Source organism: Momordica charantia, assembly GCF_013281855.1.
Source record: "Momordica charantia cultivar OHB3-1 chromosome 9 unlocalized genomic scaffold, Mcharantia_2.0 BLBB01000009.1, whole genome shotgun sequence".
NCBI lineage: Eukaryota > Viridiplantae > Streptophyta > Magnoliopsida > Cucurbitales > Cucurbitaceae > Momordica > Momordica charantia.
The window spans coordinates 15,476,599-15,492,321 of NW_028275167.1; the positions used below are offsets into that span (position 1 = coordinate 15,476,599).

Genomic DNA, 15,723 nt, shown 5'->3' on the forward strand with positions numbered 1-15,723 from the left:
GGTATCATCAAATTCGTATGAATGTTGGAGATGAATGGAAAACTGCATTTAAGACCAAATATGGATTGTATGAGTGGCTTGTTATGCCTTTTGGTTTAACTAATGCTCCTAGTACTTTCATGAGGTTGATGAACCATGTATTGCGTGAATATTTGGGAAAATTTGTGGTTGTTTATTTTGATGATATACTTGTGTATTCGAAGTCTTTGGAAGATCATGTAATGCATGTGCGTGCTGTTCTGACTACACTTAGAAACGAGAAATTGTATGCTAACCTAAAGAAATGTAATTTTTGCATGGAAAGGGTTAATTTTCTTGGTTTCATTGTGTCTAGTCGAGGAGTTGAGGTGGATAGTGAGAAAGTTAAGGCTATTAGCGAATGGCCAACTCCCACGAATGTTGGGGAGGTTCGAAGTTTTCATGGGCTAGCTAGCTTTTATCGGCGTTTTATTAAGGACTTTAGCACCCTAGCTTCACCTCTAAATGAATTGGTAAAGAAAAATGTTCCTTTTGTTTGGGGTACATCCCAAGAGCATGCTTTTAATGTTTTAAAGGATAAGTTGTGCAATGCTCCTCTACTTGCTTTACCGAACTTTGATTTGACTTTTGAAATTGAATGTGATGCAAGTGGGATTGGAATTGGGGCTGTACTAATGCAAAACCATAAGCCACTAATGTTCTTTAGTGAAAAGTTGAGTGGTGCTTCTTTGCGGTACCCAACTTATGACAAAGAACTTTATGCTTTGGTACGAGCTTTGCACACTTGGCAGCATTATCTTTGGCCAAAGGAGTTCGTCATTCATACGGATCATGAGAGCCTAAAGCACTTGAGAGGGCAAAGCAAACTGAATCGCAGACATGCCAAGTGGTTGGAGTTTATAGAGACATTTCCATATGTGATTAAGTATAAACAAGGTAAGGAGAACATTGTTGCAGATGCTTTATCACGAAGGTATGCTCTCTTTGATACTTTGAATGCTAAGATTTTAGGATTTGAACATCTCAAGTCCTTGTATCTAGATGATGTGTTCTTTGCTCCTTTTGTTGAATCGTGTGAAAAAGGACTTGTTGTTGATGATTACATGTTGTTTGAAGGATTTTTGTTTCGAAAAGGAAAACTTTGCATTCCATCTTGTTCAATTCGTGAATTGCTTGTAAAGGAAGCTCATGGGGGTGGTTTAATGGCTCATTTTGGTGTTTCTAAAACTTATGATATGCTTGCTGAACATTTTTATTGGCCTAAGATGAAGCATGATGTGCATAAAGTGTGTAAGCATTGTATTGCATGCAAACAAGCTAAGTCTAGGTTACAACCACATGGTTTATATTCACCTTTGCCTGTTCCTACTACTCCTTGGGTTGATATTTCTATGGATTTTGTCCTTGGTTTACCAAGAACTCGGAAGGGTAGGGATAGTATATTTGTAGTGGTTGATAGGTTTAGCAAGATGGCGCATTTCATACCATGCCATAAAACCGATGATGCTAAATTGATTGCTGATTTGTTTTTTAGGGAAGTTGTTCGTTTGCATGGCATTCCTAGAACTATTGTTAGTGATCGCGATGTAAAATTTTTAAGTCATTTTTGGCGTGTGTTATGGGGAAAGTTGGGAACCAAACTTGTTTATTCTACTACTTGTCATCCCCAAACTGATGGACAAACTGAGGTAGTAAATAGGACAATGGTTACCATGCTTCGAGCAATCATAGATAAAAATCTTAAAACTTGGGAGGATTGTTTGCCATTAATTGAATTTGCATATAATAGGGCTGTCCATTGTACTACTAAATGCACACCGTTTGAAATTGTATATGGTTTCAATCCTATCTCCCCACTTGATTTGTTGCCTATGCCTCCTAATGAATTTGTGAGTTATGATGCTAGCACAAAGGTTGATCTTGTCCATAGGCTACATAAAGAAGTTAAGGAAAGGATTGAGAAGCAAAACACTAAGGTTGCTTCCCGCATCAATAAAGGACGCAAGCTCCTTGTTTTCCAGCCAGGGGATTGGGTTTGGGTACATTTTCGAAAGGAACGGTTTCCAACTCAACGAAGGTCTAAGTTGCTACCACGAGGCGATGGTCCTTTTCAAGTCCTTGAACGGATCAATGATAATGCTTATAAGATTGATTTGCCAGGTAAGTATGGAGTGAGTGCTACCTTTAATGTTTCTGATTTGTCTCCTTTTGATGTAGTTGATGACTTCGATTCGAGGACGAATCCTTCTGAAGATGGGGAGGATGATATGAACCAAGGAGCTACCGTTGTTATGCCTCATGGACCGATTACAAGATCGAGAGCTAGGAAACTTCAACAAGCTTTGCTACTTCGTGTCCAAGCGTTCTTGAACTCGACAAGAGAAATAAAGGAAGATGTGCAAGAAGTTAGAACTATGCACTTCAATTTGGTGCAAGTTATGCATTTTTAAGTGTTTTTATGGCAAGTTAAAGTCCACTTGGTCAAGGTCAAAGTCAACTCCATCAAGACAAGTCAAAGTCAACTCATTCAATTCAAAAACCAAGTCAAACACTCACATCCCTCATTATGGACGGGATTGCAATTATTTTGGTTGGCTTTCCATGTTCTTAACCTTTTCATTTGCTTGTCTTTTCATTTCTCGTAAGTTATGTCTTTTCATTTACAAGTCTTTTCATTTCTTGTAAGTTACAAGTCTTTTCATTTGCTTAAGACTTTTCATATGGCTTGTTAGGATGGCTATATATAGCCTTGAGATGTCTTGTTGTAACACAATTTGAAGTTGAATGAAAAGTGAGTTTTCTCATTAGCTTGGTTGAGAGATTTATCTCCCATTTCTTGTGCAATTTCTTGTGTCTTTAGAATTTGCATCTTAGGATCATTCAAGCGGTGTTGATCATACCTCTTGTGGAGTGATTCGAATCACGAGTTTAGAAACAAGTTTTCTCTACTCTTGATATTGATCATCAAGGTAATCCGTTCTAAAACTTTTCCTTGGGTTGATTCCATACTTGTTTTCGGGGTTTTTGGGATTGAGTTCTATGGGTCTTGTTCGTTAGCAAGGTTCTTAGATCCAACTCTCAAGGGTTTCTTAACAACGCGTTTGATATGAAATTAAATAAGGACCAGGTGTGGACCAAAACTTAAGTAAAAATTCAAACCTTTAAGAACTTACAAGTTTGAGGTGCTATGTGCAAACTTTGGGAACCTACGCGTTCGAGGCGAATGAATTAAAGTTTAAAATTGACTTGATTAAAAGCCTCAAAAGTTTGGGTCGAGACATATAGACCTCGAGACCCATTACATAGCAATTGAAGTTAAGAAAGTAGAAAGGAAAGACAACAGAAAGAATATACAAAGCCGATCAACTGCTTCCGAGGTGCGACTCGAGCTCACCTTGTGAGGCTAGAATGTCATGCTCCTGCTAGTCTACGAGCCCAGCCCTTTAGGAAGAAATTACCCCAGTGGCGGAAGGCTTGCCCCGTCGACCTCTTGAGAGGAAAAGCTTGCGCCTTCTCCTTCTTCGAGCTCAGCGTCAGAGTCGAGATCCTTTAGGTAGTGGTCCACCAAGCTTTGAGGGTTGGGAGTCTCGTTGGGACCTGATGTCCACTTCCTAGCATACCGCAACTTAGTGGACTAGAGATCGACCTCGGGGCCATTTCCTTGACCCCCTTCATCAAGAACTTGAAGCCTGCATCACTGAAGTCCTTGGCGAGTCCATCGAAGTCGGGGTGCTGGTGAAAAGTCTCCTGCAGAAGCACTCCGTTGCCGAGTTTGGACCTCTCAAGCTCCAGCTTGGCCTTCAGCTTCTCCACCTCGACTCGAACGTCACCTTCGCTACGCTCGAGCTGATCGTTGCGCTTGATAAGGACAAACTTCTCCTTTTCCAAGCCCTTAGTCATGGCGTGGGCACCCCTCAAAGCCTCCATGTGGCGATCAGCCTCCGCCTTGATGCTCTTCAGCTCAGCCTTATTGGCCTCGGAGGTAAATTTCCATGTCTGTGCTTCAGCTCGGGCCTCTTTTAGCTCCCCTTCCAAGGTAGCAGCGGTCTTTAGAGCAACCGAGGAGGCCTCCGGCTCCTTATGGTGAGGAGGTCTCGCCCGTTCAATTCGACCTTCATCATGATGCCTGTTTGGCAGGCAGTAGCTGGGCATAATGGTAAAGCAAAAAGCAAAGGGTTAGTCCAACCTTTGATGATGAATCGCACAAAACCAAAAGATAAATAAATAAGGTCTTACCTCGGCAGTGTAGTCCAACAATCGTTGGATGGCTGATCCAGGAGCGTTGACGAACTTGGAAGCTCTCCTCTAGTAGTGGTTGAAGAAAGAGCCCGACATCTCCATGGCTCTCTCCTTCACCCCAGCGCTCGAAGGTTCGATTCGGAACTTCATCTCGATGTCCGAGGTGCCACCCATCTGTGTTGTCGGGTCATCGACTAGTCCTTCAAAGGGGCTGTCCCGTGGGTAGCTCAAACCTCCTCCACCACGTCCTCCAAAGAAGCAGTGTTGCGCTTCTTCTTCTTTCACTTTTTGGGTGAAGCCCGTCTCCGAAACTCCCTGATAGGAGAAACGTCGAGAATCTCTTGATCCTGAACGACATCAGCCCCTCTCGTTCTTTTCGGCGTGGTCGCGTCTAGGTGAACTTCCACCACTTCAACCTCGGTAGGAAGATCCACCACCATAAGGCTGGGCGCCCCTTTTGAAGCATAAGCAACCCCCTGATTGGGACGCTTGTGCTTCACGCCTTGGGAAAATCCGCAGACCATCGCTGCATAAATTTGAAGCCAAATAAATTGGGTAATTAGAACTTTAAAGTATTTGAACCAAGGTTCGAGTATGACTTATTGAGTTCTGAGTTGGGTCTGTGAGCTTCGAGAGGAACGAGCAGCGGATTGTAGTTGAGCAAACCTGACACCAAAAGGAGCTTATCGGTTAAGAAGGTGTTGAGCTTTCTCCCGCTCTTGAACTTGCCTTTGTAGAACTTTAGGATGTCAAATGTTGACTAAGAAAGTTGAGGGACTGGTCTGATGGTGACTGTAAAACAAAGAAAAAATGGTCTAGAGTGTGAAGAAGTTCAATAAAAGGCGAATAAAGACTCTACTCTTTACCTAAGTTCCCAAACCTACGGGGGACATTGTGGAAAGGCTGGTCGGACTCGTCCTTGGCCAACCATGCTCTGGAGGCATAAAACCATTTTTCGACCCACTTCTTTATGGAGGTCGGGCCTTTGAGGATGCCTCTCGCGCCTTTCCTAGTGCACAAGTAGTACTGCTCTGGCTTCCTAGAGATTCGTTTAACTTCGAAACAAGCTAAGAGCTGGTCAGTCCTGGGGAGTTCTAACTAGTCTACCTCACGACGCCTTAACCAAAACAGTACAACTAAACTAAATACGACACCCATCCGTTGGGGGCCACTTGAGCAGGAGCTAGCCTAGTTCGAGCTAGGAACTCTTGCACGAGAGGATGAACAGGCAGGCGGAAATCGTACTCGAACATTTCAAGTACAAAGTTACGTACCCTTCGGGGGAGGGGGGGGTTGTCTGCATGCTCCCCTTCCTCGGGAACCTAAGGACGATGTCGTCCGGAATGCTATACCTCTTGTGGAGAGGGCCGAGGTAGTTCTCCAGCATTAACCTACTCGCGAACTCCTCTATAGAGTCAGCCTTTTTAGGCGAAGGGCTCTGACTCCGAGCTACATTGTTAGATGAACTTCTACTAGATGAACTTGACGAGCTAAAAGACGTAGACATGACTCAACACAAAATTACAAAACAAAAGCAGAAGTACGTGACTGACCTAGAGTAAAGTTCCGAACTGCTCAGGTTGGACTACAAGATTTCAGGAAGTGTGAAGAATGGATTTGAAGTCTTGGGGGTATTTATAGTACCCCGAAATTCAATCTCAACCGAACACGTGTCTTAAAAGGAACGATCCAGATTAGAAGAAGCTTGAACAACGAAGGTACTCGAGAATGTGCTGAATGACGGTTCCGTTTTTTAGGCTTTCCAACGGTAATGTTTAATATCTTGAGTCCGGAAGTCGCCACGTGGATTGATTTCTCAGGAAAACAATTTCTTTGCTAGATCGAGCTCGAATCTGGCAGAGAGGGGGCTAATATTTGGGGGTAGAAACCAGATTGCCACGTGGAGGACGGGGATTCATTGTGAGGGGAGATGCCCCCAAACTAAGTTTCATGCAACTCTACCTTAGAACTCTCCGAAGTGGATGACTTTGTCATTATCTCCAGCATTAAGTTATCAATATGAGTAAAAATGCCCGGGTTCAATATGGTCAAACCCGACAGTTCCGATCTTAACTCCAACCATGGTAACCGCCTGTCGTAACCCCTGTCGCAGCCTAAACCTATAAATATAAGACTTCATTTCACCATCAGGTATGAAATTTCTCCTCAAAATTAATATTGAGTCCGAGTTACTTACTGACTGGAGCGTCGGAGATTTTGCCCCCTTGTGCAGGTCTTCCCAGTGAGTTCTTAGTTGGAGCGAGGACCAAGTTCGATCTTGACCAAGTTTGACGTTGTGCAAATCCTTGCATAAACACGCTTTTACCCTCAACGAGCTCTCTTACCCTACAATGGAAGAAGGATAAAATAAAATGGAAGAATAGAAATCGAGGGTATTATATTTGGGGGGAAAATAATGGAAATTGATAGTTGGGGAAGAAGAAAGGTCTCTTTGTGCATAACGAGGACAACTATCATGTGGTACGATAATTATTTATGTTTTTTATTTTTCAAATTTTCTATATCAAATTTTAAAACTTCAATATCATACTTTTCTATATCAAATTTTATTACTTTACTGCAATTTAATTTAGTATTTGATAGTTTATTTCAAGATTTTTCCTATATCTAAAAGTTGAATGATTCTATATTTTTTTCTAAATCTGGAATTTCAAAGAATGCAATCTAAAAGTTAAATCTAGAAGTTACTTTTCCTAAAAATCAAGCTAAAATTTTAAAGGGTTGTTTTAACGGTATATTTGTCACAAAAAAAAAAAACAAATAATTGTATAATAATTTTTGTCATTGTGCTTCAAGGTATATTTGTCCAAGTTAGATGAGCGAATCCAAGTACATGTGCCAGTTAGCCATTTTTAGGATATTGGATACTTTTAGTTTTTCAGGTCGCACTAAATAGTCTAGTTGCCCAAAAAAATTTGACCAGAACGGTAAGATTAAGTTTTCTCGCCCTACTCATATAAGTCACATTTTTTTTCTTTCTTTCTTTGCAGGATTGAACTTCACACCCCTAAAGAAGCAAAATACCTTAAAATATAGTTTGTTATTCATTAAATATATTGGAGTAAACTCGCACCAATTTTTTACGATTATTTTACCAACGAATTGTAAAATACATCTTTCCCTATTTCTTCACCTGCAAAAAATATCATAATCTCCACATTTCAAATTCCCATTATTAAGTACGTGAGGAGTTCAAATCTTTCCAATTAGAGCTCTTCTATAGTTCTTGACGATCGAGAGAAGTTGAAGAAGTTTTTCAAAATGTAAACAGAAACATATATATAGATTTTGTGATATTACAGCTCATGCCCCCCTTGTTGGAGTCTTTTCACAATATTTTTCCTTATTCATCATTTCTTCTCGATTAACTTTAATTGCGATTTTCTGGGTTGTTTAATATATTTTCTCTTATAAAATATATATTTTACAAAATTAGGAAGCCAAAAGAAGAAACCCCACCTGTTGGTGAATCATTCGACACACGGATCTTTCCAAATTAGAAAACACGTGTTTAAGCAAAAAATCTCACCTAAACATCACATGAGTCTCGATAACTAATGAGAAATGATCTGAAAAAAAAAGTGAGCACTCTGACGCTCAAATTAGTACAGATTTAAACTGGTTTATTCTCAAAGTCAAGTCGAGATTCACGTGTACCCTCAAGTCAGTTTACCCAGAGTATTTATAGTCTGCTAACGGTTGGATATTAACTGCCCACGATATCCTCTCTGGAGATCACGGAGCAGGAAGTGTAGTGGTTGAGTTGGGTAGTTAGAGTGTTGCTTCATGGGGGCCTTCAAACTCCCCCTATCAAACTCCTGGTGATCCCAAAGTAACAATATCTCGTTTTGCCTTCATTGGAGGTCAGGTCTGGGTGCGTGACAGGTGGCAGTGGATTTCCAATCCACTAATATTAGCCCCTGGTTTGTACATTGAGTAAAAGGACCAATTATGCAAAGGACATATTGACATTGTGTGTGGATCACCTGTTCAGTTTTATGCTCTAAACTTGTGGTTTATAAATGTAAAACAAATATTTATTCAATAAAATTGTTATTGATGTTTCTTTTAGAATTGTATGAACCCAAATCTAATAAACTAACATCCAAGGTTATGTCATGTATCTGGAACTGTATATAACTGATATACAGTATATATTTAATTATAGAGTATATATTTGATATACAATGTATATTTATATACAGTATATATTTGATATACAGGTGGATAATGTTCTAGTAATTATAACCTGAAGCGTCTATAGTCTATGTGATAAGGCAATCCTAATTCTCAGCCCAATGATCCAAGCTTTTGTTGAGCAAGTACCCTTGAATCAAAGAAATTAACACCTCCTTAAACAAGTTAGAATCAACCAAGAGAAAGGCTAGAAATTGATTACCTCTATGATCAAAGATCTAGAAGCAAGAATGGAGATCTTGTTCAAGAATGAGTCATTCCACAATCAAACTCGATCAAGGCTAGATTGAATGCCTGAAAATGCAATCTATCACAAGAATTGCAAGAAACCTTAGAAATGACAATGAGATTTCTAAAGAAAATGTCTCTTGAGAGATCAAATTTCATTCAGCTAAAATCTGCCTTTTTACCTAGCTTGGATGAGGCTTTTTATAGCCATTATATGAGTGAAACCCCCAACCCTTCACTTTCCAAAATAAAACCCATAAGTAGTAATGACCACAATTGGTCTACTTAATAACTTCCCAGAATTGAACTCTAAAGTTGAAACCATAATTTGGAAGACCAAAAACTCAAAAATTACAAGCAAAATTTGATGACTTAGAAACAACAATTGAATCTTTAAAATGTTGGCACAACGTCAATCTTGCAAACGTTGACCTTCACAACATCGTCCTCTCTTGGATTATTTTGCAGCATCTGAAATAAAGGTTGAACTGAGCCTATCCAAATTTGTACGTGAATAAGGAATGCTTGTTGAAGCTTCTTAGCCTTGGCTCGTGTAATAGGTCCAGTGGAGACGTGCGGAACACCATGATTCTTATCATCTTCCCCCTCTTCAACAGGATTCGTCCTCGAATCAGATAAGTCATCACCTACATCAAAAAAGGACTCAAATCAGCAACATTGAAAGTAGAACTTACTGAAAAGTCACCTGGAAGATCAATCTTGTATGCATTATTGTTAATTCTTTCAAGAACTTGATAAGGACCAGCCCCTTGTGGATGTAACTTTGTCTTCCATTTCGAGGGAAAGCGCTCCGTATGAAAATGTATCCAAACCCAATCACCCTGTTGAAAAATCAGTTCTTTCTGTCCTTTGTTAATACGTGAAGCAACTTTCGAATTCTGTTTTTCAATCCTCTCCTTGACCTCTTTGTGTAAGGTTTTGATCAAATCGGCCTTACTTGTGGCTGCATCACTCACAAATTCATTAGATGGAATAGGAAGCAAATCAAGGGGTGTAAGTGGATTGAATCCATAAACAACCTCAAAAGGAGAACAATGTGCGGTACTATGAATTGCCCTGTTATATGCAAACTCTACAAATGGCAAACTTTCTTCCCAAGAGTTAATATTCTTAGAAATAATAGTCCTAAGTAATGCTCCCAATGTTCTATTAACCACCTCGGTTTGGCCATCAGTTTGAGGATGACATGTAGTTGAGAACAACAATTTAGTACCCAAGTTACCTCACAACACCTTCCAAAAGTGGCTTAAAAATTTAACATCCCTATCACTAACAATAGTTCTAGGAATGACATGCAACCTTACCACCTCCCTAAAGAATAAATCACCCACATGCTTTGCATCATCTGTCTTGTTACATGCTATGAAGTGAGCTATTTTACTAAATCTATCCACCACAACAAAAATACTATCTCTACCCTTTTTAGTTCGAGGCAAACCAAGAACGAAATCCATAGATATATTAGTCCAAGGTTCATTAGATACATTCAAGGGGGTATACAAACCATTTGGTTGTGATCTAGACTTAGCCGATTTACATTTAAAACATTGTCTACAAACCTTATGCACATCATGTTTCATCTTAGGCCAAAAGAAGTGTTCATGCAACATATCATAACTTTTATGAATCCCAAAATGTCCCATCAATCCACCCCCATGGGCTTCTTTCACAAGCAAATCTCTTATAGAACATTTAGGAACACAAAGCTTACTTTTTTTAAACAAAAGGTCATGAAACACATAATAATCATCCACAGCTTTCCCACCAAGACAAGATGCATAAATAGTTCCAAAGTCATGGTAATCTCTATATAACTCCTTCATATACTCAAATCCAAGAATTTTTGCACTAAGAGAAGTAAAGAGATTGTACCTTCTTGATAATGCATCAGCAACTACATTGTCCTTACCTTGCTTATATTTGATAACATAGGGGAATGTTTCAATAAACTCTACCGACTTTGCATGCCTACGATTTAGCTTGCTTTGACCTTTAAGATGCTTCAAGCTTTCATGATCGGTGTGGATCACAAATTCTCTCGGCCACAGGTAGTGTTGCCATACCTGCAATGTACGAACTAAAGCAAACAATTCTTTATCATAGGTAGGATAGTTCAACGAAGCCCCATTTAGTTTTTCACTAAAATACATTAAGGGCTTTCCATCTTGCATCAAAACAGCACCTATGCCCAAACCACTTGCATCACACTCGATTTCAAAAGTTTTATCAAAGTTAGGCAAGACAAGTAATGGTGCATTGGTTAATTTTCCCTTAAGTTCATTGAAAGCTCTCTCTTGCATTTCCCCCCATTCAAAAACAACATTCTTTTTCACTAAGTCATTCAATGGTGCAGCTATGGTACTAAAGTCCTTTATAAACCTTCTATAGAAGCTAGCTAGACCATGAAAACTCCGAACCTCACTGACTTTTTTTGGTGTTGGCCAATCCCTAATTGCCTTAACTTTCTCTTCATCAACTTCAACTCCATTTTTACCAACTATGAAGCCAAAAAAGTTAACTTTTTCCATGCAAAAGCAACACTTATTAAAATTAGCATAAAGCCTCTCTTTTCTAAGTGTAATCAAAACGAATCTAACATGCTCTACATGCTCAAGCAAATTCTTTGAATAAATCAAAATATCATCAAAATACACAACAACATACTTCCCCAAGTATTCTCTCAAAACATGATTCATTAAGCGCATAAATGTACTAGGAGCATTAGTTAACCCAAAAGGCATAACAAGCCATTCGTACAAATTTAGTTTTGAAAGCTGTTTTCCATTCATCTCCTACATGCATCCTAATTTGATGATATCTAGATTTCAAATCAATCTTTGTAAATAGACAAGAACCATGCAATTCATCAAGCATATCATCTAGCCTAGGAATAGGATGACGATACTTTACAGTGATTTTATTGATGGCTCTGCAGTCCACACACATGCGCCAAGTTCCATCCTTCTTTGGCACCAATATGACCGGTACAGAATATGGACTCAAACTTTCGCGAACATAGCCTTTCTCCATGAGCTCCTCCACTTGCCTTTGAATTTCCTTTATCTCAGTTGGATTTGCTCTATAAGCTGGCCTATTTGGAATGGTAGCCCCCGGTATGAAGTGTATTTGATGTTCAATACCTCTAATTGGAGGTAACCCTTTAGGTATATCTTCTTGGAACACGTCCTCAAATTCCTGCAAAAGAGGTTGAAACGAACTCGGCAAAGGCAAAAGGTTATCGTTAGAAGCCAAATACCCTTCTTTGTACATAAGTACAAATATGGGCTTTTGGGAAAACATTGCTCTTCTCACCTCTCCCACTCTAGCCAAACAACTGACTTTCTTTTCTTTTCTATCAATTTCATCTCTTTTTTCGCTCTTTTCTCCACTTTTTCTTTCTCTCTCATTTTCCTCTATTTTTTCACCCATCTCATTCTTTTCTTTCAATTCTTTTTCTTCAAACTCTTTTCTTTTCTTCTCCAACTTTAATTGATCAGCAAATACATCTTCCGAACGCAAAGGTACAGGAGTTGTTTTTTTACCATCTTTTGTAAAAGAGTGCCTATTCAAATAACCATCATAGATGACCTTCCTATCAAATTGCCAAGGTCGGCCAAGCAAGATGTCACCGGCATGCATAGGTAATACATCACATAAAATCTCATCTGTATACTTTCCTAAGGTAAAAGAAATTAAAGCTTGAGAAACAACCTTCATTGTTCCACTATCGTTGAGCCACTTAAGCTTGTAAGGTTTAGGATGGTGTTGAGTTGGAATTTGCAGCCTTTTGACCAAGAATGTACTTACTACATTGGTGCAACTTCCACTGTCGATAACAAGACTACAAGGAGTCCCATTAACTAAACACCGTGTGTGGAATAGGTTGTCTCTTTGGTCATTAACATCATCCCCCTTAACTTGAGTGTTAAGAAGTCTCCTTGTAACAAGTGCCAAATGACTCCCATCTTCCAATTCCTCTTCATCCTCCTGGAGCTTTTCTTCAATTAGCTCATCTTGGTCACTTTCTTCACCATCCGTAACAACTTCTCCATTCTTAATGATCATGACTCTCTTGTTTGGACAATCACGGCTAATATGACCAATCCCTTGACATTTCCAACATTTGATGTCCCTGTTTCTCTCTCGAACCTCTTTAGATCCCTCCACTTTTTCCTTGCCCTTGGAGCTCTCAGGCTTGTCCTTTTTATCAAGCTCATACTTTCCTCTAGGTTTGAAATCTGCATTCTTTTTCCAAGTATTAGTAGAAAAAGAAGTTGACTTAGAAGAAGTATACCTCTCGGAGTTCTCCTTCTCCCATGCTAATTGGCCTTCAATTTTGACAACAAGGTGTAACAACTCTTTCATATCAAAATAAGTTTGTCTATCCACTTGATGAGCCAACGGTCAATTCAACCCGCCAGGGAACCTAGCCATTGTATCCTCCGCATCTTCATCAATTCCAGCTCTATTCATAAGGGCCTCCATTTCTTTGTAATAGTCTTCCACACTTTTGGATCCTTGTTGCAACGCATAGAGTTTTTGCTTGAGTTCTCGAGAATAATGCTTAGGAATGTACCTCTTCCTCATTAAGGCCTTTAATTCCTCCCAAGTTTCAATTGGTTCTTCATAGTTTCTCCTCCATTCTGATTTCAAAGATGTCCACCAAATATTGGCATAATCACAAAATTCAGCCACTGCAAGTTTCAACTTTCTTTCCTCACTAAAATTGTTGTAATCAAATACATGTTCGATTTTGCTTTCATATTGCAAATACTCCTCCGGATCTGATCTCCCATGAAAGGATGGAATTTTAAGCTTCACTCCCCCGGCCCCTCTCTCTTCCCTTTCATATTGGTACTCCCTATCAACCCTTCTTAGTGGTAACATTTCTCTTCCCACTCTTCTTCCCCTTCCTCTCCCCCGGCCTGCACCTCTTACTCCCCTTGGATTGTGCCCGGCTAAAAGGGTTACATTGTCATCTTCTTCTTCATTTTCAACTCCTTCATTAACTTCCCTTCCTTGAGGATTTCCTAAAGCTACTTCAATTCGCTCCATCCGGTCTGCCAAGGTACTAATTACTTAGTTTAAACGAGTAATGGCCCCGGTTTGTGCTTCTCTCCACCTAACTTCACTAATATCCGCTCCATTTCCCCCATCTGGATTCATGACGTTACAAACAGTAGTTAAATATGTTTAGGACCTCACACACTCAACTCACTGATTTTCACTCGGAACACTCGTGTCTATCACACACAAAGGTAGGCTATTTGGGAAAGTGACTAAATGTTGATATTGGGTAGTCTAACTTGTGGTCCAAGCAATTCTTGTAATAGTGAACATTACAAAACAGCCAAGACAAGATAATTATGAAATCTCAACTAGAACAAAGAAAACAACGATAGGATGCCTTCTACGAAATTCAGAGATATGTGCCACACAAATAAAGAGACAGCCCTAAATATGATGGAATTAGTCTTTATGAAGCAAAGAGAATAAATTTGAATGACAAATTCCTTCAATTCTAAAAAGAATAAAGTATAGAAGCAAAGCAGGATTTTTCCGTTAAAATTACACACAGAGACGGAATTCCAAAAACGAATATATTACTTTATGATTTTGACTAAATAGTTTTCTTAACTTTGAAAGGTAACATTCAGATCTAACGTTTCACTTCAGAAGAAACAATTAAATTCGAACGTTATCAAAGAGTTTCAATAGGCATTACAATCATTAAATGCTGCAGTTACGAATTTGGACAGTCACAACAAGATTTGATTATAACTATCAATGAACAACAAAGTTTCGTACAATTTGAAACTGATTAAAGAGAAATATGAATGAACAACTCAAGAACACTACTTGAACAACTTCTGGATTTTTTTTTTCAAGAAATCAACACTGAACAATTGAAATGAAAGATAGAATCAATTCTAGAGTAGGCAACAAAGATGCAACCTGACTCTGATACCAAATGATAAGGCAATCCTAATTCTCAGCCCAATGATCCAAGCTTTTGTTGAGCAAGAACCCTTGAATCAAAGAAATTAACACCTCCTTAAACAAGTTAGAATCAACCAAGAGAAAGGCTAGAAATTGATTACCTCTATGATCAAAGATCTAGAAGCAAGAATGGAGATCTTGTTCTAGAATGAGTCATTCCACAATCAAACTTGATCAAGACTGGATTGAATGGCTCAAAATGCAATCTATCACAAGAATTGCAAGAAACCTTAGAAATGACAATGGGATTTCTAAAGAAAATGTCTCTTGAGAGATCAAATTTCATTAAGCTAAAATCTGCCTTTTTACATAGCTTGGATGGGGCTTTTTATAGCCATTATATGAGTGAAACCCCCAACCCTTCACTTTCCAAAATAAAACCTATAAGTAGTAATGACCACAATTGGTCTACTTAATAACTTCCCAGAATTGAACTCTAAAGTTGAAACCATAATTTGGAAGACCAAAAACTCAAAAATTACAAGCAAAATTTGATGACTTAGAAACAACAAATGAATTTTTAAAATGTTGGCACAACGTCAATCTTGCAAACGTTGACCTTCACAACATCGTCCTCTCTTGGATTATTTTGCAGCATCTGAAATAAAGGTTGAACTGAGCCTATCCAATTTTGTACGTGAATAAGGAATGCTTGTTGAAACTTCTTAGCCTTGGCTCGTGTAATAGGTCCAGTGGAGACGTGCGGAACACCATGATTCTTATCACTATGGGTAAGGTTGGGTACCTTATCCTGGTGACACTATAGATAGGGTCCACTTTGTAATAGTTACAAACGAATTAATCTAAATCGCTCATGTAGAGAATTATTATAGATCTGGATCTTATCTACAAATCTGTCTTCTTTGAAGTCTTCTGATTCGACTTTCTTAGTGGTGAAATTCGTGCACTTTGCTGATTGATTTATAAAAAAAAAAAAAAACTGAACGTGAAAGCATTTATTGTTAGCATTATTGTGCTTTTGCTGATCCATAACTGAAAAAAAAAGAAAGAAAGAAGAAAAAAACATAGAAGACCCCA

The 15,723-nt window shown here is 38.9% G+C and overlaps 1 protein-coding gene across 1 annotated transcript in view; it reads right to left on the minus strand.

Annotated features, from left to right (window-relative positions):
• LOC148209060 (uncharacterized) overlaps positions 1 to 13,050 on the minus strand; it is an 80,613-nt gene extending 67,563 nt beyond the window's left edge. The window contains 5 exon segments of the mRNA XM_088117405.1: positions 9,506 to 9,755; positions 10,080 to 11,445; positions 11,447 to 11,649; positions 11,728 to 12,037; positions 12,149 to 13,050. Coding sequence (XP_087973531.1) covers positions 9,506 to 9,755; positions 10,080 to 11,445; positions 11,447 to 11,649; positions 11,728 to 12,037; positions 12,149 to 13,050 — 3,031 coding nt within the window.
• Between the last annotated feature and the right edge of the window lie 2,673 nt (positions 13,051 to 15,723).